The sequence below is a fragment of the Rana temporaria genome, chromosome 2 (assembly GCF_905171775.1).
Source record: "Rana temporaria chromosome 2, aRanTem1.1, whole genome shotgun sequence".
In the NCBI taxonomy this organism is placed as follows: Eukaryota; Metazoa; Chordata; class Amphibia; order Anura; family Ranidae; genus Rana; species Rana temporaria.
In genome coordinates this window covers 257878593-257906180 of record NC_053490.1, presented here as the reverse complement: position 1 = coordinate 257906180, position 27588 = coordinate 257878593, and the positions used below count along the sequence as shown (strand labels likewise).

General features: G+C 47.6%; 1 protein-coding gene across 5 annotated transcripts in view; it reads left to right on the top strand.

The window, feature by feature from the left end:
- TEX14 (testis expressed 14, intercellular bridge forming factor) overlaps positions 1-27588 on the top strand; it is a 639745-nt gene that overhangs the window by 424041 nt on the left and 188116 nt on the right. For 4 of the 5 annotated variants that reach the window (XM_040336821.1, XM_040336820.1, XM_040336819.1 and 1 more), the window contains 2 exons: positions 6102-6169; positions 22404-22493. In XM_040336821.1, the coding sequence (XP_040192755.1) occupies positions 6102-6169; positions 22404-22493 (158 nt within the window). The remainder of the gene's footprint in view (positions 1-6101; positions 6170-22403; positions 22494-27588) is intronic. The other variant, XM_040336817.1, reaches the window with a different exon arrangement.

Below are 27588 nucleotides of genomic sequence, written 5' to 3'. Positions count from 1 at the left end.
GAGTGTCTCTGTGTGAAGATAGATGCTGTGTGCATCAAAAAGTTCAAATCTGTGTGCGTTGAATGGCTTCAAAGCTGTGTGCGCCCAAGGAGCCTAAAGCTGTGTGCATTAAGGGACTTCAGGCTGTGTGCGTTTACGAAGCCCAAAGCTGTGTGCGTCCAAGACTGTGAGACTGGAAGATCTGGTGGTTTAAGGTACCAGTACCTATAGCAGCAGTGCTGTTGAAGAGTAGCCAGGTGGACTGGTATTTTCATTTATCTTTGAATGTCATTTAAACCCCTTCCTTGGGATTCCTGAGTGGACTTTTGTTTTGTTTTTCCTCATTAAATAAATGTGGGCTACCAGGCCCTTAACAATATATGCCTGTTTGGTGTGGACTCACTACAAGAAAATGCATCTGCCACGAGAGCTAACAACCCCCAATATCACAGTATGTGGACAATTATTACACGAGCGTGACACTTTTTAGTCCCTTTTTTGATCATCAGATTGGAACATGTGGCACCGTGCGACCTATTCGCTGGGGCTTACCCCAGAGGCTTGTAGATTCCCGTCTTAGGCTGGGGAAGAGAGCCTGCTCAAGGTGTAATAATTTGCTTGCTGTGAAGTGGAGGGACAATAAGAATGTTTTCGTTATTACCTCCCGACACGCAGACAGTCCAAATTTGTATGGCAGCTGGTGTTGTGGAGAAACCCCTCTGTGTCCACGAATATAACCAAAATATGGGAGGGGTGGACCTCAACCAGTTGTTGGCGCCGTATCATATTGCCCGTAAGGCGAGACGCTGGTACAAAAAAGTGTCTCTATACTTATTTCAATTGACTTTGCTGAATGCTCATGTGATATACAGAGCTTCAGGACGGACTGGATCCTTCCTTCAATTCCAGGATGAGATCATCATAGAATTTCTGTATCCAGGCGGTTCTGCACCTCCCAACCAAATGCAGTAGACCGGCTGCATGAGAGGCATTTTCCTTTTGTGCTCGAGAGTACCCCTACCCAAAAAGCCCCCCAAAGAAAATGTTGTGTATGTAGAAAGCGCGGATATAGGCGTGACACCCATTATTATTGTCCACTCTGTCCTGACAATCCTGGTCTTTGCATTGGGAAATGATTGAACGCTATCACACACTAGTGAAGTTTTAGCGTAGGGTACAGCATTTCACAGGCTAGGACACACTTACATAGGGTCTCCCAAGATGCCATCGCATTTTGAGAGACCCAAACCTGGAACCGAAAAATTGAACAGTTACAGTTACAAAAAAAGTGTTAAAAAAAAATAACACAAAATATAAACAAAAAAAAAAAATATTTGTTGTTTTATTGTTCTCTCCCTCTCTATTGTTCTGCTCTTTTTTACTGTATTCTATTCTGCAATGTTTTATTGTTATGTTTTATCATGCTTGCTTTTCAGGTATGTCATTTACTTTACTGTTTTCAAGTACGCCATTCAGCTGTTGTGCAGATTTATTTATCTTGACAGCAACAGTGTTTTCTCCCACGATACATAAAGCCGTGACTCCAGTGCTGTAGGAGGTGATTTCACCACCACAGTGGTCGAAATTCAGATGGAGGCTTGCTCGTGGAAAAGTCCGACCGTGTGTACGTGGCATAACTTTTTCGCGGGAGGATGCCCCCATGCTTCGGCATATATATATTTTAGGCACAGTTTGCGTTAAAAAATGTTTTATTTTTTACTATGGTTGTTTTGGTATTTGCTTTGTAGGTATGGTATGATCTTACTGTTATACTGTAATGTTACTTTGTTTTAATGTTAACCATCATTTGCTTAGCAGGTACGCCATTCAGTTGCAGCGCAGATTTATTTAGCTTAACAGCAACAGCGTTTGCTCTCACAATACATAAAGCCGCGACTCCAGCGCTGTAGGAGGTGATTTCACCACCACAGTTAAAAAAAGAAAAGAGCATATATGCCGAAGCATGGGGGGCATTAGGGGCGGAGGAGCGATTTTGCTCCTAATGCAGCGTACATACGGTCGACATTCCGACGGAGGCTTGCCCGTGGAAAAGTCAGACCTTGTGTACGCGGCATAACTTTTTTTGCGGGAGGATGCCCCCATGCTTCGGCATATATAAATGCTGCATGTATGCCCATCATTAGAAGTGGGTGGAAGAAGGGAGGTATTCTAATGGTTGGCATACCCACCGATCAATCTTTTTTTTCGTTCAGCCAACAGGCTGCATGAAAAAAAAACATTACAATACATGTCCAACAAGAACCATCAATGTACTGGTATGTTGCTGGACTTTGAATGGTTATACCAGAATGATGCCTGCGGGTTTAGGTATTATCTTGGTATCATTCTTTTCAGCCAGCGGTCGGCTTTCATTTAAAAGCAATCCTAGCGGCTAATTAGCCTCTAGACTGCTTTTACAAGCAGTGGGAGGGAATGCCCCCCCCGGATATAAACAGCGATATTGGGAAAGCATTTTATCACACCGATCTTGGTGTGGTCAGATGCTTTGAGGGCAGAGGGAAAGATCTAGGGCCAGATTCACAAATTCTACAGATACACCATCGTATATCTGACTTACACTGGTCCTATCTATGCGCCTGATTCATAGAATCAGTTACGCATAGATAGGGCTTAGATCCGACAGTGTTACAATGTGTTACACTGTCGGATCTTATTTTCGATTTAAAAATGGCGCCGGGGGCGTTCCCGCTGATTTACCTTGAATAATTTGTAAATCAGCGAGATACGCAAATTCACGAACGTACGCGGACCCGACGCAGTCTTCTTACGACGTTTCCGTAGCGGCTTTCCCGTCGTATACTTACCCCTGCTTTTATCAGGCGCAGCCAATGTTAAGTATAGCCGGCGTTCCCGCGTCGAATTTGAATTTTCTAACGTCGTTTGCGTACGCCGATTCACAAACACGGACGGAGCATGCGCATTGAAAACGGCGCGGGAACGCGCCTGATTTAAATAGTACACTCCCCCTAGCCGCGGAATTTGAATTCCGCCGGGGTATTTAGGATCCGCCGCCGCAAGTTTGGAGGTAAGTGGTTTTTAAATTAGCCACTTGCCTCTCAAACTTGCGGAAGCGGATCTTAAATCACGTAGATCGAGCGGATCTATAGATCCGCTGATCTACGTGAATCTGGCCCCTAGGGTCTAATAGACCCCAATTTTTTTTTTTAAAAGAGTACCTGTCACTAACTATTGCTATCATAGGGGATATTTACATTCCCTGAGATAACAATAAAAATTGTAAAATAAAAATCGAAGGAACAGTTTACAAATGAAATAAAAAAGCGAAATAAATAATAAAAGAAAAAAAAAAGCATCCCTGTCCCCCCTGCTCTTGCATGAAGGCGAACGTAATCGTCGGTCTAGAGTCATATGTAAACAACAATTGCACCATGCATGAAAAAAAAAGATGATCTTAGGCCGAGTACATGGATGCCAAACACGACATACTTTAAAATTTACTGCTAAAATGACTGCCCTCGATCTGACCTTTGCGATAATACCTCAAAGGTCAGATCGAGGGCAGTCATTTTAGCAGTAAATTTTAAAGTATGTCGTGTTTGGCATCCATGTACTCGGCCTAAGATCATCTTTTTTTTCATCAATAATTTGGGCAATATAGTGTGTTTTAGTGCATTAAAATAAAAAAAAAGTGTATTTTTCCCCAAAAAATGCGTTTGAAAAATCGCTGCGCAAATACTGTGTGTAAAAAATAATGCAACACCCACAATTTTGTAGAGCCTTTGCTTTAAAAAAAATATATAATGTTTGGGGGTTCAACTTTCTTGCAAAAAAACTAACAAAAAGTGTCAGAAAGGGCTTTGTCTTCAAGTGGTTAGAAGAGTGGGTGATGTGTGACATAAGCTTCTAAATGTTGTGCATAAAATGCCAGGACAATTTTTTTTTTTGCGCAAAGTTCTCACTAAATGATATTTTGCTCAAACATGCCATGGGCATATGTGGAATTACACCCCAAAATACATTCTGTTGCTTCTCGTGAGTAAGGGGATACCGCGCGTGTGAGACTTTTTGGGAGCCTAGCCGCGTATGGGACACCAAAAACCAAGCACCGCCTTCAGGCTTTCTAAGGGTGTACATTTTTGATTTCACTCCTCACTGCCTATCACAGTTTCGGAGGCCATGGAATGCCCAGATGGCACAAACCCCCCCCCCCCCCCCCAAATGACCCAAGTTTGGAAAGTAGACACCCCAAGCTATTTTCTGTGAGGTATGGTGAGTATTTTGCAGATCTCGCTTTTTTTCACAAAGTTTTGAAAATTGAAAAAATAAAAACATTTATTTTTTTTGTCATTCAATCACTTGGCACAAAAAAAATATTCAATGGGCTTAACATGCCTCTCAGCAATTTCCTTGGGATGTCTACTTTCCAAAATGGGGTTATTTGGGGGGGGGGGGTTTGTACTGCCCTGCTATTTTAGCACCTCAAGAAATGAGATAGGCAGTCATAAATTAAAAGCTGTGTAAATTCCAGGAAATTTACCCTCGTTTGTAGACGCTATAACTTTTGCAAAAACCAATAAATATACGCTTATTGACATTTTTTTTACTAAAGACATGTGGCTGAATACATTTTGGCCTAAATGTATGACTAAAATTGAGTTTATTAGATTTTTCTTATAACAACAAGTAGAAAAAATCATTTTTTTTTTCTAAATTTTCTTTTTTTTCCCTTTTTATATCGCCAAAAATAAAAATCACAGAGGCAATCAAATACCATCAAAAGAAAGCTCTATTTGTGGGAAGAAAAGGACGCAAATTTTGGGCCAGATTCACAAAAGAGATACGACGGTGTATCTCCTGATACGACATTGTATCTCTGTGATCCTGTGGTCAGTAGAAGGAATAGTGCCCCATCGTTGGTGTCAGTGGGAGGATTAGTGCCCCGTCATTGGTGTCAGTGGGAGGAATGATGCCTCATCGGTGGGTTGAGTAGGAGGAATGGCACCCTATTGTTGGTGTCATTGGGAGGAGTGGTGCCCCATCGTTGGTGTCGGTGGAAGATTCAGTGTCCCATCGCTGATGTCAGTAGAAGAAATAGTACCCCATCATTGGTCAGTGGAAGGAAAAATGTCCCACCATTAATGTCAGTGGGAGGAATTGTGCCCCATGATTTGTGTCAGTGGAAGGAATGAACCCCATCATTGTTGTCTGTGAAGGGAATAGTGCCTTGTATCGGTATGAGGAACAGTGGCCAAAGGGCCGCATGCAGGCAAGCAAAAGGGCCCCTTTCGGCCCATGGCCCACAGCCCACAATTTCCCTGTAGCAACTGAACACAGTGTACATAGATGCAATGTTCCTTAAGAACCTGGAATATGGGTTTTTACTCTTGAAAGCATTTAGTTTATGAGCTTATGCTTGTTTCTTGTTTTACTATCTAGGTAGTATACTGATGATCAGATGTAGCAAAATAGGATGAATATTTTTTCTTTATTTAAAGGGTCACTAAATAGCTTCCTTTACCTTACTGCAGTACTGGTTTCATGTCCTCATTGTTCGTTTTTGCTTTGAAGTAGCTGTAATTCTGCTGTGATCTCCACACTTCCTGGTTGTCTTTTTCCTTATAATTATCGTACTGGGAGCTTTTCACTGTAGGTCTAAGCTGTCATTACTGTGTGTCTAAAACTTAACAGAACCAATCAGATTAATTTTAAAAACAAAACACTGCCCTGGATTTGTTTGTTTTTGTTCTGTGAGTCTTCCCGACTCACCTCTCACCCGGAACTTCATGTATGTACCTTTAAAACCGAAAGTGAAACTAAAGGCACATATGATTGAATTTAATCTATTTTTAATAATTTTTAAAAGGAATCAGTTAACTTTTATGTTTCTATACCCTGTAAACAGTCATTTCAGCAAAAAATGTTTTTTCCTTTAGTGACCCTTTAACTTTGGCATTGCTGCATAGGGAAAAACTATCTTGCATGAATTTAGTATACAGTGCCATGTAGAAGGATAAGAACAATATAGAGTAGGAACAGGGAAGAGCATAACTTCAGTAAAATCATTTTTACACAACCTGATAGTTTGTACAGAATGTACACAGTTTATGACAAAAGCCTTTTTTTTTCTTTTTTTTTTCTAGCTAGAAGATGCCCTTCTCCAGTAGATGAGGAATCCTGTGCTACCGTAACAGAAATTATTCCACCTGCAGTAAGTATATGGCCAAAAAACATTCTCAACCTTTCATACACAGTAGAACAATACTTAAAGTGATACTAAAGACAAACTCAAAATGACATATATTATGCAGTCTGTCAATAGCATTTACAAAGCATTGTATATTTTTAACTTCTTTTACCAGACCAAGCTGTGTAGCAAAAGAAAAAGTTGGAGGGTTGAGACAAACCATATAAAAGTGGAACTTAAGTTCTACTGCAACTCACTGTAAGCAGGCAGGCTTTTAGGGTCAGATTCACAAAGCACTTACGCCGACGTATCTACAGATGCGCGGCATAATTGAAAAATGTGCCGCACGTATCTTTGCGCCTGATCCTCAAAACGAAATACGCCTGAAAACCAGATTTTTCCGTCCGACGTAAAACGATTACACCGGCGCATCTTGAAGCGCAAAATACTCTAGACCATGGGTGCTCAACCTGTGGCTCTCCAGCTGTTGCGGAACTACAATTCCCATGAGGCATTGCAAGCCGCTGACAGGTACAAGCATGTCTCCCAAAGGCTGAGGCATTATGGGAATTGTAGTTTTGCAACAGCTGGAGAGCCACAGGTTGAGCACCCATGCTCTAGACACACCATAGAATTTCTATGCTAATATGCAAATGAAGGAGATAGGGCGATCCACAAAAGTACGCTTGTGCGGCGTAGGCTACGCCCTGTGCGCATCTGCTAGTTTCACGGTGTAAAATTACACCTTATAAAAGCTGCCCTAACTTTACACCAGCCGTGTAAATGTCAGCTAAAGCAACACCGTTAGGGAAGAGCTGAGCACACACACTTGCAGGACAACAATCTTTATGCCAACATGCCAGGGGCATCCATGCTCATAGCTATACTAGTGACTTTAGTAACCGAGGGTACCCCCTCTTCTGAGGGAACAGCAGCCAGGAGACGCCTCGCAGAATGCATCTTTGCACAGTAAACCCACACGTTAATCATGGCACAATGAGAATGCATGCATGCACACCCACTGTCGTCCCTAGCACAGACACATCACATCCTCATCGAATTGGATTAGACCCAAGTACCCCCACGATGGTACTAGGGAGCAGCAACGCCACGGCTCCAATTATGTCACTGTGCATTCATACAACATTCACATGGACCTGGGATCACTTCTCCCTGGTCCTGGGGATCCCTAATCCACCAAAACTGAGGGTGACACCCTTTTTCCATCAGGAATGTCACCCCCACATTCATACATCATTCACACACATAAACCAAATCATAATCACAGTATAATTTAAAAAATAAAAAAACAAAAGTACAACCAAAATTAATGGCGGCGGCGTGAGCTACGCCTGGGCCGGCCACAGCCACGGCCAACCAGGGGAGACTCATGGGGGGGGAGCAGGGGAAGGAGGAGCCTCCCCTGGTGACTGTCCTCCTGCTGGCCTGCCCTCCAAGGCCACGGCGATCCTGGTCAGACCCACAGTGAGGGCAGCCGTATTGGCCTGGACAGCCTGGGTGTTTGCGTGGACAGCCTGGGTCAGGGCACTCACCTCCAGGGACACGCCTGCTGTGGCGGTCTGCAGGTCACAAATGCATGTTATGACCGCCAAGGAGTTTGTGCCCACATCACTGACCGAGTCCTTAATTGAGCCCAGGCTGTCCTGCATCTGGGCCAAAGTCCGTGTGACCTGACCCAGATGTTGGGTCTGCCGGGCCTGGTCCCTCCGCAGATTGGCCGGCAGAACCTCGGCCACCCCCCTGGTCTTCTGGGTAGCCTTCCTGCCTGCAGCTGAGGCTTGTGGCCTGGGAGGAGGGGAGAGAGAGACCCTTGGGGCGGGAGCCCTGTTGGGGGAGGAGTGGGAGGGGCTACCCCCTGATGGAGGCCTGCCTGCTGCCAGCCACAGGGGTAGCCTCAGGGGGAACCACATCCAAAGTCAAAAGGATTTCCCTGGCAAGGTCCATCCGATCATCCCCATCCTCCTCCCCCTCAACCTCCTCATGATGTGAGGTGTGGCCACTCCCCTCCCCTGAGGACTCCTGCCCTTCTTGGGGCTCTTCTGCAGTCTGTTGTCCGGGGGTTGTTGCAGACTGGCCTGATGGCCCAGCAATCTCCTGGCCATCTGTGGATGACACAAAACATACACAGGTTGGAGGATCCACACACTTGGCACATATTCCCTTCCCCCACCCACACATGCTACTCACCAGATTTAAATAAAAAAAAATATTACCTGTCCTCACGCCCTCCTCGGATTCAAAGCCAGGCAGGCCCACCACTTGTTGTCTGTGGAAGCACCGGGCCACTGCCCACTCCTCCTCAGTCAGCCTGACGGAGCAGGGTGGTCCTCCGCCAGTGCCCGTGGCATGGGCATTTATCTTGGCCATCTTGTCACGGACCAGGCTCCTGAGATCATTGATCTTCTTAGCTATCCCACTGGTGGTCCTCGTCTCCCCCCCCTCCGCATTGATCTGATCCGTAATCTCCTGGATGATCGCCTTCTTCCTGGCCGGGGGGTGTCCCGGCTCTCAGGGCCATGTAAATATCGCCCAAATCGGGTGATGGCCCTGGCAAGTATTTGCTTTTCTCTCACCGAAAAGTTCAACTTGCGTCTCTTTGGTGCCATCTCACCCAACACTCAGCACCAAACGCACACAAAAAACAAACACAACAAACACAAATACACACAGAACAAACACACACCAAAAGACACAGAACAAACACACACAAAAATCAAACCGCAAACACAAGACACCAAAATCAAACACAAGCAGACAGTTAATACAAATTCAAAAACAAACACAGAAAAAACAAACAGAAAAAACATTCAGAAAAAAACACACAGCTACTACAACCTCCTACTACAATAAATCTTTAATCTAACAATACTACACTCACCAACAAACACCAACAGACAACAGAGCAAAAGCAACTTTAGGAAAGGGGAACAGATTGTGTGGGGCTATTTATACACAGGGCGTATCTCACTAAGTCTGCTTGGCCTTTTTCCTATCTCACTGATTGCGCCGGCCCGAGTTCTGAGCATGCCCAGTAAGGTGCAGGTTTGTGCGCGCATGCGCATTACGGCCGGCCCTTCATTTGCATGGGGTCACGGCTCATTTCAATGGAGCACGCCCACTTCCTTCCCACTTGCAATAACCCCGCCTTACGCCTCTGTATTTACGTTACGCTGGCGCACATTTGGGCGCAAATGCTCTGTGGATACGGCACTTACGTCACAAAATTCAGCCGCCTTAACTTAACTGACATACGTTAAGACAAACTAAATTTGCGCCGCTCTACGTGAATCTGGCCCTTAGTTTTTTATCAAATATCTCTTCTGCATTGAACTACACCTACCTGTCTAATCACAGCGATCCCCGAAACTTAAGCTGAGCTGCATACACACCGCTCTGTTTACAGCAGCTAACATAATCCTGTGTGCTGGGTTAGCTCCTGCACATGAGCAGTAGTGACCTCATCACGCATCGGCCAATGAAGAGGCGTGGAAAAGAGCACACAGGAGAAGATGCTGGCTCTTGAGGATTTGTTAGAAAGGTTAGTATCTCTGCCTTTAGTTCCGCTTTACCAATGTTCAGCTTTTTTTCATTTAGTTAAATTTAGTTAACCTTTATTTACTCACCAAAAAATCCTTTTCTCTGAAGTTCATTGATGGACACAGCAACTTAAATCTTGACCTTAGGGTTATATCACCACCTTCAGGAGAGGACTAAGCAGAACATGTAAAAACAACAAAACTGACCAATGACGCCCAGGGGGCGGTCCTACTGGCTATAACCCCTCACACTGCATCCAGCATCTCAGTTTTTTCTGCCTAGTGTAGGAGAAGGACCTGGCTGCCGCTGGGGACCATTGGTCCTGGAGATTTTTTCTGCTTTTTGATTCCTGTGATCTACTATAAACAGCCTTAGCGTGAGCAGGCCTTAGCTACGCGCTGGGTCGGCCACGACATGCCCGGTCTGATCCGGGGCACACATATGACCGGGCTACTGCTGTTTGTGTCACAGTGCCGTGGCCGACAGCCACCCCGTACCGCTCGGGTGATGGGTCTGTCTGCAGAATGCATCCAGCAGTCCCCATAGGAGAGGTAAGTATGGTTCTGCCTGTCTCGGCAGGACGGAGCAGCTGGGCATTCCCTGGGAGGTCGAATTGGGGGTCTCTCATTCTCCTCTTCTCTCCCCGTCCTTTCCCTCCTCCTCATGCTTGGGCCGCTGCACAACTGAACGGGGGTCTTCCGGGGGCTCTGTGTCTGGTGAGGGGGCTACGCTGGGTGTTGGGGTTCGCTGTTCTCTTCCCTATTTTTGGGCATAGTGGGGTGTTTTGGTGTGCACATTGTGAGAGACCAACGCGCGGAGCAGCGTGGTCGCGCTATTTTCTTGTAGCTTTAGTCAGGAAGTGTGGCTGCCATTTTCCTGTAGCCTTAGTCAGGAAGTCCGGCAGCCATTTTCCTGTAGCCTTAGTCAGGAAGTCCGGTGGCCACATTTCCGGAGCCCTCAGGGTTTTTTCTTGCTGAGGCGGCCGGTGCCGATTTTCTTATAGTGTCAGCTTGTTTTTGCCTCTAGCACTGGTTATCCTTCTGGAACGGTACAGCACACCTCGTGAGGGAGAGCGGACAGCACAGCGCAGTACCCGGGCCTGGGTGGTGAGTACTGCGGGGGACCCCTCAGTCTGTGGCAGCTAGAAGGGTGGACCTTTGGTGTAACTGGCCTGCGGTCCCTAACGGGTGTCAGGCGAGGGTGGGTCAGCATGGCGCGAGAAGCTGGCGCTTCTTCTCCAGACATCCCTGTGGTGGCAACCGGTTCCCCTGCACCTGCGGTGCCTATGGACGCTTTGTTGGCAGTCCTGGAGTCCCTTGTTGCCAGGGTGGAAGCGGCGTGCGGGCGCAGGGGGAAAGCTCTGATTCAGACTCGGGCCTTGCTTTGGCAAACAGTTCCTGTTCTGAAGTTTCAGAGGATGCGGACCAGGACCATTCGGACAGTGAGGATGACTCCGTGTCCAGGTTAGCGCAGGAAAGGGCGCTTGTAGGAGCACTTATCACAGCGGTGTGGGATACCCTAAAGATGGAGGATACGGCGGGGACATCTACAGAGGTGTCGGCCCCTTTTGGATCCCACAAGCGCCCCGCACGGCGTTTCCCTACCTAACTTACTTTGATAAGTTTATTTGCAAAGAATGGAAATGGCCACAGCAGGCTTTTTCGGTCCCAAACGTATGGCGGTGCGTTACCCCTTTGAGGAGAGTTTCCTGAAAAAATGGACATCAACCCTGGTTGTAGACCCCCCGGTCTCCAGGTTAAATAAGGTAACCACAATTCCGGTGGAGGGGACCCCGGCTTTTAAAGACCCCATCGATAGGAGGGCCGAGGCGGTCGCCCGGTCCATTTCATGGTGGTGGGGTCAGCATTGCAGCCAGTAATGGCCACAGCCCTGGTGTCACAGACGCTTACTGAATGGGCAAAATTGTTGCACCGTGAGTTGGAAAAGCAACAGGCTTCCCCGGTCTGCGTGGAACTGGCAGACCAGTCGGTGCATGGCCTTAAGTATGTCTGCGATGCGGCATTAGATATGGCCCCCTTGCTTTCTAGAGCCTCAGTATCTGATGTGGTGTTACGTTGCCTGATTTGGCTAAAATGCTGGTCTGCGGACCAGACATCTAAGAAGGCTCTGGCAGATTTGCCCTTCCAGGGGGAGAGGCTATTTGGAACCTCGCTGGATGACATTATTAAGAATGTTACTGGAGGAAAGAGCACGTTGCTGCCACAATCCAGAAAAGGTAAGAAGCCACGCTGTAGGCCAGGGCCCTCCTTTTCCGCTCAGAAGCGGTTCTTTCGTCCGCCAGGGTCCGCAGGTCAACAAGGTGCCCGATGAGGGACAGAAGCGTCCCTGGTTTCGCAAGTCTGCGAGCAAATCTATGGCTGCATGAAGGTTTTCCCCCACCCTACTCTCGGGTGGGGGGGGTTGCCTTTGGGAGTTTGCAGCTCTGTGGACCTCCCTCCTTTCCGACCAGTGGGTTTTCAAAGTGGTGTCATCAGGATACAAGATAGTTTCTTTATTGTCTGCCAAACAGGTTTTTTCCCTTCATCTTCTTCCGGCGCGTCGGGGATGCCCTGTTTAGGGCAGGGCATGACCTGCTGAGGTGTGAGGTGATAGTACCTGTGCCGTCACCGGAAAGGTTTCAGGGATTCTACTTCAATCTGTTTGTGGTCCCAAAGAAAGATGGGGTCCGTCCAATCCTGGATCTCAAGGCCCTTAACTGCTTGTAAAAGTACAAAGGTTCAGGATGGAATCAGTTCGCTCTGTGGTCGCTGCACTCCATCCGGGGGATTTTCTGGCGTCCTTGGACATCAAGGACGCATTCTTACATGTCCCCATATGCGTCAGGCCTTGTACACACGACCGAAGATGTCTGCTGAAACTGGTCCGCTGACCAGTTTCAGCAGACATGTTCGGTCGTGTGTACGGCCGACCGGACAAATGTCCGGCGGATCGGACAGGTTTCCAGCGGACAAATGTTTCTTAGCATGCTAAGAAACATGTCCGCTGGAAGCCTGTCCGTCGGACATGTTCGGTCGTCTGTACGACTTACCAGACATGTCCGCTGGGCCGCCATCCCTCGCATGCATCGAAGTGATTCGACGCATGCGTGGAAGCATTGACCTTCCAGGGTCGTCGCGGCGACGGCGCGGCCACGTCACTGCGCTTTCTGTCCGCGCGGATTTCGGTTTGATGGTGTGTACAACCATCAGACCGAAATCTCCGAGCGGACATGTCCGATGAAAACGGTCCGGCGGACCGTTTTCATCGGATTGTCCGCTCGTCTGTGCAGGGCCTCAGGCATCCGAGGTTTCTGCGGTTTGCGGTCAGGGACGAGCACTACCAATTTGTAGCTCTCCCTTTTGGCCTAGCATCGACACCAAGGGTTTTTACCAAGGTGCTTTCCCCCGATTCTGGCCTTGCTGAGACAGAGAGGAATCGCAATCGTGGGCTACCTGGAACACCTCCTTCTGAGAGCAGCTTCCGCCTCAGAATTGGAGGAGGTTTTGGCGATCGCCAGTTAGGCTCTCCAGGAGTTCGGTTGGGTACTGAACCTCCAGAAGTCGGTGTTAGTGCCGGCTAAACGCCTGGAGTACCTGGGCTTGATTCTGGATTCCTCAGAGGCGAGATTTTTCTCCCTTCATACAATCTGCATACTCTTCAGGCTGCGGTGAAGTTGTTGGCGTCCCGCAGGTGGCCGTCACTGCGCTTTTGCATGCGAGTCCTGGGTTTCATGGTGGGTGGCCACTTTCGAGGCGGTACCATATGCTCAATTTCACACTCAAGTCTTGCAAATGGAGATTCTGTCCAAATGAGACAAGTCTCCGTTGTCTCTGGATTATCAAATTCGCGTGAGCCACCTCGTCTCCGGTTCCTCAGTCTGGGAGGTCGTTCCTTCCTTTTCATTGGACGGTGATCACGACAGATGCCGCCTGACCGGTTGTGGGGGAGTCGGCACAGGGTTGCTGGACTCCCACCTGCCGATCAATGTGTTGGAACTCAGGGCGATCAGGCGGTGCCTCTCCACATGGTCACAGAGGCTGCAGGGACGCCCAGTCAGAATCCAGTCGGACAACGCCACGGCGGTGGCGTATGCCAACCATCAAGGAGGAGCTCGGCTGCAGCATTGGAGGTCGCTTGCATCCTGCGGTGGGCGGAGCAGTGTGTGACGGCTCTATCGGCTGTGTACATTCTGGGCGTAGAAAACTGGCAAGCGGAATACCTAAGTCGTCAGATGCTGGACCAGGGGAAATGGTTGCTACATTCGGATGTATTTTGACTCCTTTGCCTGAGATGGGGCATGCCAGACATGGATCTCCTAGCTTCTCGACTCAATCGAAAGTATTGAGGTTTGTGGCCAGGTCCAAAGATCCCTGGGCGGACGCATTGTCTTTTTTCAGCGACCCTCTGCGGCTCATTCATTGGTGAGTACTTTTGTGGAAGGGGTTTGACATGTGGCCCCTCTGGTTCAGCCACCGCTGCCTCCGTGGGATTTGAATCTGGTGCTCTCGGTACTTCAAAAACTGCAGTTTGAAAACATTAGGGAGATCCCCTTATTAACACTCTCTCAGAAGGCCTTTCTTGTGGCTATTACATCTGCCAGGAGGGTTTCTGAGTTGGCGGCCTTGTCTTGCAAGTCTCCCTACCTGATACTCTACAGGGATAAGGCGGTGCTATGCCCGCAGCCTTTATTTCTTCCTACGGTTGTTTCGGCGTTTCATCTAAATGAGAACATTGTACTTCCATCCTTGTGTCCTCGGCCGTCGCATCCCAAGGAGGTTGCTTTGCATTCCTTGGACATGGTCCAGGCTCTGCCGGTGTATCTGTCCGCTATGGCTCCGTTTCGGAGGATGGACTCACTGTGTCGGTAACTGGTCCAAAGGAGGGCCTGGCGGTCTCGTCGGCCACCATTTCACGTGGATTTAACAGGTCGTGATACAGGCTTATGCCCTAAAAGGGCGGGCACCTCCTTTTCCTGTCACGGCGCATTCGACCCGGGCAATTGGTGCCTCCTGGGCTTTCCAACATCAATCGTCCGTTTCCCAGGTGTGTAAGGCGGCGACCTAGTGGTCTGTTAACACCTTATACATTTTTACAAGGTTGATGGGAGTGCATCTGCGGATGCTTCCTTCGGCTGCAAGGTTTTGCAGGCGGCTGTTTGAGGTTGCAACTCCTCTGTTGAGGAGCTCTGGTTGTTTGGGTGGAGTTTTTTTGCATGTTCTGCCTAGTCCTCTCCTTAAGGTGGCGATATAACCCTAAGGTCAAGATTTAAGTTGCTGTGTCCATCAATGAACTTCAGAGAAAAGGAGTTAGACTTTAATTTGTTAGTTAGTTATATAAAGCCCATTTAAATCTACTAGTCTGTCTAACATTACTCTCTTCAGACAGTGCTGGCGTCTTAGAGTGATTCTTAGAGTGACTCCATTGCTCATCATAGAGTGATTCTAAGTACAGTGGGTGACTGCGATATTGTGTCAATCTCGCTCCCTTTCTCGGCGAGATTGAGCACCTACGAGCCCCATCGCGGGAGCCAGCGCCGAGCTGGCTTGCCGCGATGGAAACAAAGCAGTCATAGAAGCGACGGGAGATCCGACTTGGATTCCCACCAATTCTACACGTGTGCGGCGTTTGTTATGAATCCTGAGGGGGAAGTCCCCGCCAGATTTTAAATAAAAATCCGGCATGGGTTCCCCCCTCAGGAGCATACCGGGCCCTTAGGTCTGGTATGGGTTGTAAGGAGACCCCCTTATGCCGAAAAAACGGCGTAGGGGGTTCCCCTACAATCCATACCAGACCCGTATCCAAAGCACGCTACCCGGCCGGCCAGGAAAGGAGTGGGGACGAGCGAGCGCCCCCCCCTTCTGAGCCGTACCAGGCTGCATGCCCTCAACATGGGGGGGTTGGGTGCTCTGGGGCAGGGGGGCGCACTGCGGGGCCCCCCCACCCCAGAGCACCCTGTCCCCATGTTGATGAGGACAGGGCCCCTTCCCGACAACCCTGGCCGTTGGTTGTCGGGGTATGCGGGCGGGAGGCTTATCGGAATCTGGGAGCCCCCTTTAATAAGGGGGCCCCCAGATACCGGCCCCCCACCCTAAGTGAATGGATATGGGGTACATTGTACCCCTACCCATTCACCTGGAGGAAACATGTTAAAGTTAATAAACACGACAAAAGGGTTTTTAAAATAATTTATTAGTCTGCTCCGGAGGCACCCCCTGTCTTCTTTAGCTCTTTTCACCAGGGGGGGCTTCTTCTTTGACGTCTTTGGGTGGGGGTCGCTCTTCTTCGCCGCCGTCTGGTTCTCTTCCACCGCCGGGGGGGGTCGCTTTTATAAAAGCGCCCACCCCCCGGCGGGTTTCCTCCGACATCTTCGGCGGGGGTGGTGTGCTTCTCAGGGGGGGGATTCTTCTTCCGCTATCCGGGGGGTCTTCTCCACTCTCCGGGGGTCTTCTTCTATGTTCTCCGCTGTTGACTCGGCGCACCCAGGTTCTTCCTCCCGCTGTCCGGTGCCTTCTCCTTCAGCGCTGAACGTCTTCTTCTTCTTCCGTGCTGTGACGTCTTCTTCTTCTGTGCTGTGACGTCTTCTTCTTCTCTTCTCCCGATGTTGACACGTCGCCTCCTCTCGCTGCAATGACATGTGCGCGGCTTGCATCGGACTTATATAGGCCTCACAGTCCCATCATGCTCTGGTACCTACCCTATTTTATAGACGTCACAGCACGGAAGTAGAAGAAGACGTCACAGCACGGAAGAAGAAGACGACGTTCAGCGCTAAAGGAGAAGGCACCGGACAGCGGGAGGAAGAACCGGGGTGCGCCGAGTCAACAGCGGAGAGCGGCGAACATAGAAGAAGACCCCCCGGAGAGTGGAGAAGACCCCCCGGAGTGCGGAGAAGACCCCCCCCGGATAGCGGAAAGAAGAAGCCCCCCCCTGAGAAGCACACCACCCCCCGCCGAAGACGTCGGAGGAAACCCGCCGGGGGGTGGGCGCTTTTATAAAAGCGACCCCCCCGGCGGTGGAAGAGAACCAAACGGCGGCGAAGAAGAGCGACCCCCACCCGAAGACGTCAAAGAAGAAGCCCCCCCTGGTGAAAAGAGCTAAAGAAGACAGGGGGTGCCTCCGGAGCAGACTAATAAATTATTTTAAAAACCCTTTTGTCGTGTTTATTAACTTTAACATGTTTCCTCCAGGTGAATGGGTAGGGGTACAATGTACCCTATATCCATTCACTTAGGGTGGGGGGCCGGTATCTGGGGGCCCCCTTATTAAAGGGGGCTCCCAGATTCCGATAAGCCTCCCGCCCGCATACCCCGACAACCAACGGCCAGGGTTGTCGGGAAGGGGCCCTGTCCTCATCAACATGGGGACACGGTGCTCTGGGGTAGGGGGGCCCCGCAGTGCGCCCCCCTGCCCCAGAGCATCCAACCCCCCCATGTTGAGGGCATGCAGCCTGGTACGGCTCAGGAGGGGGGGGGGGGCGCTCGCTCGTCCCCACTCCTTTCCTGGCCGGCCGGGTAGCGTGCTTTGGATACGGGTCTGGTATGGATTGTAGGGGGACCCCCTACGCCGTTTTTTCGGCGTAAGGGGGTCTCCTTACAACCCATACCAGACCTAAGGGCCCGGTATGCTCCTGAGGGGGGAACCCATGCCGGATTTTTATTTAAAATCCGGCGGGGACTTCCCCCTCAGGATTCATAACAAACGCCGCACACGTGTAGAATTGGTGGGAATCCAAGTCGGATCTCCCGTCGCTTCTATGACGCACTTGCTGGGATGTGCTTTTACTATTCCAGTGAGTGCGAGATGTCGGCACCCTGTCGCCGAGAATCAGCGCGATGCCGTCGTGCTAAAAACACATTCTCGGCGGTAGGCACTGTATGTTACTGACAGGATTATCAGGTTTTTTATTCCCTCTACTTTCAGCTGAAGATTGGTAAGCTGCAATATATTACATTTTTGTTTTTGAGTTTAATACTAATCCATCATATCCTTTACAGCAGGGGTAGGCAACCTGTGGCGCTCCAGCTGTTGTGGAACTACATTACCCGTGAGGCATTGCATGGTGGCAGTTACAATTAATTCCAGAGGCATGATGGGGCTGGCAGTTACAATTGTAGTTCTGCAACAGCTGGAGTGCCACAGGTTGCCTACCTCTGCTTTACAGCATAGAAAGCTACCATCTTAGCCTCTGTCTGATATGCAGTGGCCATGGTGCTGCACATGTGATCATTTTTGGCCCCAGCCATTTCATTGTTTGACAGTTCAGTTTAGAGAACAAGCAGCTGTAAAGGTTCTCATTCACGACATGCCTTGAATGTAACCATTTTGAGAAACCGTTAAAATGATGGGTCTAGCTAGCCTCTAGTTACATTTTAAACTGCATTTCTTTCTTCTCCTTTGAAGCAGAACTTTACCCATAACAACTTGCTTGAGGCTGCCATTTTCCTGAATCCCAGAGCCCCCAAACAGCAGTAAATCAGTCAAGTGGAACTAAACCCATTGATTTAACAGTTTCAAAAAACAGTTACATTCCTGGAATGCTGGGATTGCTAATTGTCAGTTTACTTGTGTCCTCAACCAAACTGTCAAACCATCAAATGGCTTGTGTCATAACTGATCACATGTGCAGCACCATAACAGTTGCAGTTTAAACAGAAGCCACAAGAGGCGGTTAAAGCGGAGGTTCACCCAAAAATCCACTTTCTGTCACTAGATCCAGCATACTGCTGACATCTGCAGTATGCTGTTTTTTTTTTTTGTACTTATCGTTTTAGCAGTATGTCTTCTCCGGCTCCGAGCGGGGAATCCTTCTGGGAATGGGCGTTCCTAAATCAAGCACAGTTGATTGACAGGCTTGGATAGCGCGTCACGCCATCCGGAAATAGCCAACGTGACTCTCGGCTGCTTACGGCGCCTGCCGTGTAGAGCTGAGTGCGCAGGCGCCGTAAATTGCCGAGAGTCACGTCGGCTATTTTCAGAAGGTGTGACGCGCTATCCAAGCCAGACAATCAACTGCGCTTGATTTAGGAACGCCTATAACCGGAAGGATACGCCGCTCGGTGCCGGAGAAGAAAAACCGTTAAAATGATAAGTACAAAGAAAAAAAAAAAAATCCAGCATACTGCAGATGTCAGCAGTATGCTGGATCTAGTGACAGAAAGTTGATTTTTGGGTGAACCCCTGCTTTAATCCGAAGAATAAACTACCATAGAAAGTCTCTCTTGATATGTACAGGGAAATTGATAAAATATTGATTCCAAAAAGTGCAGTAGAAAGTGATAAGGTTGGCACGCTTACCAGAAGATGATGGACACACGTGCTATATAGCAGGTGTGTCAAATAGGCATGGTTGATGATGAACCTCAACAAAATCCACCACAGGAAGACACTGTAAGCAGGATAGGTCCCATGCAATATACCCCAATGGTTCCCGGTAACAAGACACAGACTCCAAAACTTGCAATGAACCGCATCAAATGGTGCAATGATCCATGATGTGCATGAAAAAAAGAGAACTGCACATAGTGTAATACCGTTTGGTATATTGTAAAAAAAAAAGGGTTTACACTTACAAAAATTCCAGATAAACAAGCTTGTAACATGTAGGTAAGTATGCAATGATTCCACGACTGTCACCCATCAGGCCCACATCCAATCCCTGTCCAAATCGTGCCGCCTTAGCCTCCGCAAAATTTCCATAATACGCCCCTGTTTAACTAATGACACCACCAAGCTTCTAATTCACTCCCTGGTCATCTCTCGTCTCGACTACTGCAACTCACTCCTCATTGGATTACCTTTACATACAATCCATAATGAATGCTGCTGCAAGACTCATCCACCTTACCAATCGTTCAGTGTCATCTACCCCTCTCTGCCAATCCCTGAACTGGGTTCCACTCACCAAACTAATACAATTCAAAGTACTAACAATAATTTACAAAGCCGTCCGCAACTCTGCCCCCAGCTACCTCACTAACCTAATCTCAAAATTCCATCCAAGCCGCTCTCTCCCAAGACCCCCTGCTCTCTAGCTCCCTTGTCACTTCCTCCCATGCTCGCCTACAGGATTTCTACAGAGCTTCTCCTATCCTTTGGAACTCCCTACCCCAATCTGTCTGACTGTCCCCTAATCTATCCATATTTAAACGATCCCTGAAAACCCTTTTTTTTAAGAAGCTTATGCTGCTTCTAATACACTGTTTTACTTTCTCCATCAGTTCATCCCCACGGCTATTAACTTTTGTATCAATTGACCCTCCCTCCTAGATAGTAAGCTCTAGCGAGCAGGGCCCTCTGATTCCTCTTGTACCAAATTGTAACGTCTGCCTTCTTCAGCACTGCGCAAACTGTTGGTGCCATATAAATCCTGTATAATAAATAATAATGTTACAAGCTTGTTTATCCAGAATTTTTGTAAGTGTATATCGCTTTTTTTACAATAAATACCAAATGGTATTGCACTATGTGCAGTTCTCTTTTTTTCATGCACATCATGGAGCATTGCACCATTTGATAAGGTTCACCGCAAGCTTTGGAGTCTGTGTCTTGCTACCGGGCTTCTTTGGGGTATATCTGATGTGACCTAGCCTGCTTATAGTGTCCTCCTGCGGTGGATTTAGTTGAGGTTCATCCTCACCAATGCCTGTTTGACACACCTGCTATATAATACGTGCGTCCATCGTCTTCTGGTAAGTGTGCCAACCTTATCACTTTCTACTGCCTTTTTTGGGATCAATATTTTATTAATTTCCCTGTATACGTCAGGAGAGGCTTTCTATGGTCGTTTTTTCTTCGGATTAGCTGCCTCTTGGTGTCTCCACATGAATTTGGACTTTTTTTATCATTTTTTTTTACTTATATATATGGGTTGTTTATTCACTTATGTTCACTGTTGAATTGGCATTCACCTTTTATGTTTATTCATTTACTTTTATATTCACCATTTTGAGTGCAACACTAATTTGTTTACATGTTTTTTTTGCACTATATTGTCTAGTGGAGTGTTGGCAGCTTATCGATTTCTAGGCACTGGCCCAGATTCAGCATAGCTTGCGCTATATTTGCGGGGGAGCAGGGCAACGATTTTGCCCTGCGCCCCCGCAAATATTTTGCGCTGCCCTCGATTCACGAAGCAGTAGCTCCGTGAACTGCGAGGGCGCGCCGGAAAATTTGCCCGGCGTAAGCGCGCGCAAGTTAAATGATCCCGCCGGGAATCATTTAAATTAGGCACGCTTCCGCGCCGAGCGTACAGCGCATGCTCCGTCGGGAAACTTTCCCGACGTGCATTGCGGCAAAGTTTGCCGTACGGAAACTCCGTACCTGGCTTGCGCGGGGACCGCGCAAGCTTGTGAATCAGTGGAAGTATGCAATTTGCATACTACACGCTGATCACAATGGGAGCGCCCCCTAGCGGCAAGCACAAGAATGCAGCCTAAAATCTGCGAGGCATAAGTGCCTTATGCCGCGCAGATTTTAGGCTGCAGTCGGTGTAACGAGGTTCCTGAATCAGGAGCACTCGTTACACCGGAGCAAGTAAGCAATTGCGCCGTGTAACTTATGGTAACTTACTTATACTAACCTCTGATGGCATGCTAGTTAACTCCTTAACAAAAAAGGGGGCATGGCACCCCAATGATCTTTGCTCTGTTTCATGTTGTCATAGTCGATCTCCCCTCTCAAAGGTTGCCTACCCCTGCTGTAAGCCAAACCAGGATGATAGCAACATGCCTCAGTGTGTTAGCAAAGCAGTACCAAAAGCTTGATCATAAAAATAGAGGAATGGGACCTGTGTCCCCCAATGGAATCCAAAAATAAAAACGAATTTAAGGGTATCAAAATCGAATACAAAGATCCTATTGATTTTTGTCTATTGAGTAACACAGAAAGTGAATAACTGTCAGGATGTCCCAAAGCAGTGAAAGGCAGTAGTAAACAAAAACTAATAGGTACACTGTTAGTAATGGGAGACTGCCTGCAGCTCAAAAAGCTAGCTGAAAGACCCTATGGCATCAGATGAGGCCTGAGTATCCACCTGTTAGAATTTGAAAGTGTTTGCACAGAAGCCAGGTGGCAACCTTGCAAATCTGGGAGACCATAATATAATAAAGCCCCCTCCCCCCCCCGACCATCATGCCTCAACTTTGTAGTAGGCAATATAACCTAAAACGTATTGACTTCCTGGGCCCCTAATGGACCCCTAAGAAAATATGCTACAGTGAGTACAAAATCATATTTTCTCTGTATGATGTTGACAAAATAGGCCTTTTTTTTCTGTCACATTTCCATACCTGCAATCTATTTTCTTACACCTTTCTATTAAACAAGTGTTGACAATTATTATTAACATGAAGACTAAAATAGATGAACAGAAATTGGTTAAAAATGCACAGAAACTTGTCTTGTAATGTATAACAGAGTTTTGTCTTCGGCTTTGTGTGCTTGGGTGTTTTGTATGTCACATTTTAGCTCAATTCCTCTCACAACATGATAAAAAGAGACCTCCAAATGCTGCACACACCTTCACATTTACTTTCCCAAATAGTTTTGGGTTCATTTTTAAATCTATGACTTCTATGTCATAGAAGTGTATTTAAGTGTACATACTGTATATGGTGTATCAGAATTGTAAAATCTTTTCTGTTATTACACGCAATCAAGATTTATGCTAATCAATTATCTTGTAAATATTTTTTTTTTATAGCAGGATACTTTTAAGGATACAGATGACAGCTCAGAGACCAGTTATTTTACACCAGAACTTGAATTGTCTGTTGAGAATTCTCAAGAAAAGGTAATATTAATGAAAAGCTTCATATAGCCAACCTTGTCTTATTAGGGAAGATATCTATGGTCAGGCAATGCCACATTATACACTATGGGAGATTTTTTTTTTTAATGCTTTAAACAAGCACATAGTTAACGGTACTTGAAAGCTGGAGTTTAGAAAGCATTGTATATTTATTTTTTTCTAAACTCCAGCTATCAAGTACCATTAACTATATGCTTGTTTAAAGCATGAACATTTTTTCTCCCATAGTGTATAATGTGGCATTGCCTGACCATAGATATGTTCCCTAATAAGACAAGGTATGGGGGGATATCTGCCCATCACCGAATAAGAACCCCCTGTGATAGTTACCCTACAGTGCATGTATTCCATCAGGTTGGAAAAATCTCCCAGTGTGTATACAAGCACCTCTGATTACTGGAGGCGTTTGTTATAACTTCTTGGCAGATCAGAAGTGTTTGTTCATACAGTGAATATATTGGAGTCCTCTTCCACTTCTCCACGATGACATCCCAGAGCTGGATGTTCGAGACCTTGCGCTCCTCCACCTTCCATTGGAGAATGCCCCACCGATGCTCAATAAAGTTTAGGTCTGGTGACATGCTTGGCCGGTCCATCACCTTGACCCTCAGCTTCTTTAGCAAGGCAGTGACCATCTTGGATGTGTGTTTGGTGTCGTTATCATGTTGGAATACTGCCCTGCAGCCAAGTCTCTGAAGGGAGGGGATCATGCTCTTCTTCAGTATGTCACAGTACATGTTGAGTCCATATTAAATTTAAAGAAATCTGTAAAGTGCTGGGATCGGATCAGGGTCCGGTAAAGGGCACAAACAAAATGGGTTAAGTTTCCAGAGGCTATTACCTTTCAACGCCCCCACCCTTAAATCTATAGTTAGCGGGGAGTGGTCTGAAATTTGCCTTGGATGGTACTGAGATGATTCCACCATGGGTAGCAGAAGATCATTACCCAATCCCAAATCTATTCTTGATAAACCCCCAATGGAGGCTGACTGACATGAAAATACTCTGGCTTCCTGGTTACGCATTCTCCAGACATCTGTGAGGCCCATCTCCAATAGAAGACAAGCAAAGGGAGTAGGACCCTGCCCTCCCAGTGGTAAGGCACCCAAATTAGATCTGAACTTGTCTTTCCCATGATCTAGATAATTATTGAAATCCCCCAGGACCAAGACCAGGATACCTGGAAGGCGTGACAGAAAATCAGCTAAGTTTTTGACGAGGACTTCTGAAAACGGAGGAGGAATGTATAACCAAACCAGTACACATTTCATCCCATAAATCTATACACGAGAACTGAATACCCTGTCTTATCAGGACACTCACACCCCTCAAGTACACCGAATGAGTGGCATGATATTGATGACCAAACTGTCGTACGGCAAATTTCGGGTTGGTGACCGAGGGGAAGTGAGTCTCTTGCCGACAAATCACACCCGCGCCCAAACTCTTAATTGTGGGATGCACGGCTAGACGATTGACAGGATTATTCAAACCCCGTACATTCCAAGACAAGAATCTGGTTAACTTAGACATTGTAAATCTATAACAATGAGAATAGGATAAAGACGTATATGTGCAATCCAAGCAGAAACCTGGCAGTTAGAGCAATGAACAAACAGAGACATATACCAAAGTACCCAAATCAAAGGAGATGAAAGAATAAACTGTTCTGGTGAGCAACCTTGTGGTGTGGGTAGAGAAGCAACACAGTCATGAGAGGCAATGGTCACAAAAAGCAAAAAAGGTGATTAAAAAAAACAAGGAAAAGAAGGCCATGGTGGAAGTCTCAGTCAGCAGAAACATGAACAAACCAGCCAACATTGCCAGATTAACTTGCCAAGGGGCTGCGCAAGGCCTGTGTCAGACCTTTCTGGGGACAACAGTGGAAGTGCACAACAGTGTCTTAGTAACTTCTCAACAGCAGAAAACAAGGGCCTTTACAACAAAAGCAGCCTCCGCCTTGGTACAGAAAAAGTGGAAAGAACAGACGTGATACATAAAGGTATTACAGTTTCAGTCATGAAGGAGCTGGGCACCAGTTGCGGGCTTCCCGGATCAATTGTTCCTCTCGGTACAGCCATTGTGCAACAGCGGAGGGAGAATCAAAAAATTGCACTGAGCCAAATACCTCGTCTCGTAGGCGGGCAGGGTACAACGTGGCATATTTCAATTCAAGATCCCTTAGGCGGCGCTTGACATCCATGAATTTGCCTCATGGTTTCTGCAGCTCTGCGGAGAAATCTGGGAAAAGGGACACTTTGGTGTTGTCAATCTTCAGAGCAGCCGGTTTAATTCTAGCATTGTGTAGAATAGCATCTCTATCCTTATAATTAAGGAGCTAAAACAGGAAGGGACGTGGAGGCGCTCCCGGTAGCGGAGGTTTGGCAGGTACCCTATGTGCACAGAAAACATAGGAGAGAATACTTATTTTCCAAAGGCATTAACCAGCCATTTCTCTATGAACTCCACAGGATGTTTCCCTTCTATTCTTTCCGGCAATCCGATCGCTCTCACATTGTTTCTTCTCATCCTATTTTCTAAATCCTCCAGACGGGAGGAATGTTGTGCAACTAGGTGATTATTATATGTGAGGTCTCTCTGCATGGGCGTCATGTCATTCTTCATAGTACTCACTCTATCCTCGAAAGCAGATGTCCTTTCCCTAATCTTCTGGGCATCCTGCCCAGATTTCATTCCTTTAATCTCAGTAGTAAGGACTGCAATAGACATATTACAGGAGGTAACCGCCGCAAAAATGTCCCTCAGTGTGGGTTCCCCCTCTATGGTAGGGCTTGTGGGGACATGAGGCCTATTAGACAACGGCTCAGGGATACTCACTGTGTCCCATACTAGGCCTGAGCCGACCGTGTCTTCCAGGGGCACTGTGTCATCAGCCTCAGACACTCTGCCGGATATATCCTCTGGTGTGCTGGAGGATGCTGCAGGATCTTTCGTAAGCGACATGGAGAACAGCTTTTTAGCTACCTCCCTGTGTTTCTCCTTGGCCATGCAGCCCGTCTGGGCGCAATTTTGGGGCATGAGGTCCACAGGCTTGGCAGCGAGTTGGCGCCTAGCAGAAGACATTGATGGGGGGATAGAACCAGAAAAGGTATGTTTGTGTACCCGGTACCTTCCGGCACCCTCTGTACCACTTTAGGGGCAATATAAAGCTGTTCCTCAGGATAAGAGAATAGTTTCAGCGGAGCTCACTAGAGTTGCGTCCGGCTACATCCGCGACCTGGCCATGCCCCCGTCACAGTACATGTTGGCATTCATGGTTCCCTCAACGAACTGTAGCTCCCCAGTGCCGGCAGCACTCATGCAGTCCCAGACCATGACAATCTGAACCAAATAAGTTTATCTTGGTCTCATCAGTCCACAGGGCTTTCTTGTGCAACAACTTTAGAAAAGGCTTCCTTCTGGAATGACAACCATGCAGACCAATTTGATGAAGTGTGCGACATATGGTCTGAGCCCTGACAGGCTGACCCCCCCACAAGTTAATAGTCATTATGGGTGTACCATCATCTAGGTAAGTGTGAAACAACGAAAGGAGATGGGGAAAAGAGGAAACAAGGGACAGAGTCTGACCCCATAACATTCCCTCCCCCTAAAAATTAAGGACTATCTTGGTACGATAAGATTGGCATACATATAATGTAAAAAGAGGATTTATTGCATGTAACAAATTATACAATTAATACATAATTAAAATTGAAAAAACAGAAGCCTTGTCAGGAACTTGGTAGGAGGCCGAGATGCTGGGAGGGCTCCCCTTGCGGCCGAATGCAGCACACCACTGAAGGTGACACAGCAGGTGTGGTGCCCACAGAAGCACGGATGCCTGGATGCTGAAGACAGACGTGCTTGGGAGGTCCGGGAGACAGAGACCAGTGGAGCAACTGGAAGCTGAGCCGGGAGCCAGGCCAAGGATCATTCACAGGAAGACAGTCCGTAACCAGAAAGACCAGGGGTGAGCCGAGTCTTAGTACAGGTAGCAGGATAAACAGAGTCCAGTAAACAAGCTGCGGTCAGATGCAGGGAGCAGACAGAAGGAGGTCAGATGCAAGCCAAGGGTCAAGCCAGTGGATCAGGAAGAGCGGGTCAGAACAAGTCTGGTCTGTACACAGGAGATCGGATCAACAGGAAATTCAGGAACACAGGGGGAGCTGAAGATAAACCAGCAAATGCAGACACTAACAGACTTCCTTATATAGGCCCCGATCTCCATGTGTTCCACATTTTCCAAGGTAGGTGTGTGTGCATCCACAGGAGCGTCAAGGCTTTGTGGTGTTAGAGCTTCATGGCTGGGCACATACAGAGCTTCATAGCTTGGCACATACTGGGCTGGCTTGGTGTTGTGTCTGTACAGAGTATTTCTGACCGTGGATACCCATAGGCCACATGAACAGAGAGCAGACTTGGGAGCACTGGTTTTCTTGGAAACAGGAATGTGAGCGTCCAGAGCAAACATGAAGGTTTCCCAGCTGTCCAAGACTGGACTCTTTTCCTGCAACAGCTGATGAGCCCATGATTTGATTTGCCCTGTGAGCAGGTTGATGGAAGCGCAAACCTTAACATAGTCCGTGGCATAGGTCCTAGGTTTAAGAGCAAACAGCAGCTCACAATCCATCTTAAAACACAAGAAGGATGCACGGCTACCTTCAAATCTCTCTGGCATCGTAACAAATGGCTCAGGATATGCTGGTTCCGGGGGTAGGCGTGCTGTCCCTTTAAGTAATTGAACTTCCTGCTGTAGTTCCAAAATGGTATGGCCCAGGCTGGAGACTTGCAGAGCCAGGGAGGTGAGCATTTTGTACATCTCTGCGGGCTCCATGTTGTTGGTCAGTTCATTATGTAAGGGCTTATCTTGGTTGGAGTCCATAATGCAGAGTTGTATGCTCACCCTTGGAAATACACACAGCCCACGGTACAAGGTAAGAAGCTACCTGGGCTGTGAGTCTGTGTACGGGGGCTTGATAGGGATTTGCCAAAAGATAGTCGAAGTAAAGCCATGGTCAGGGATTCCAAAATTCAGAATAAACGATCAACATAGCCAGGGTCAGAAGCCAGAGTC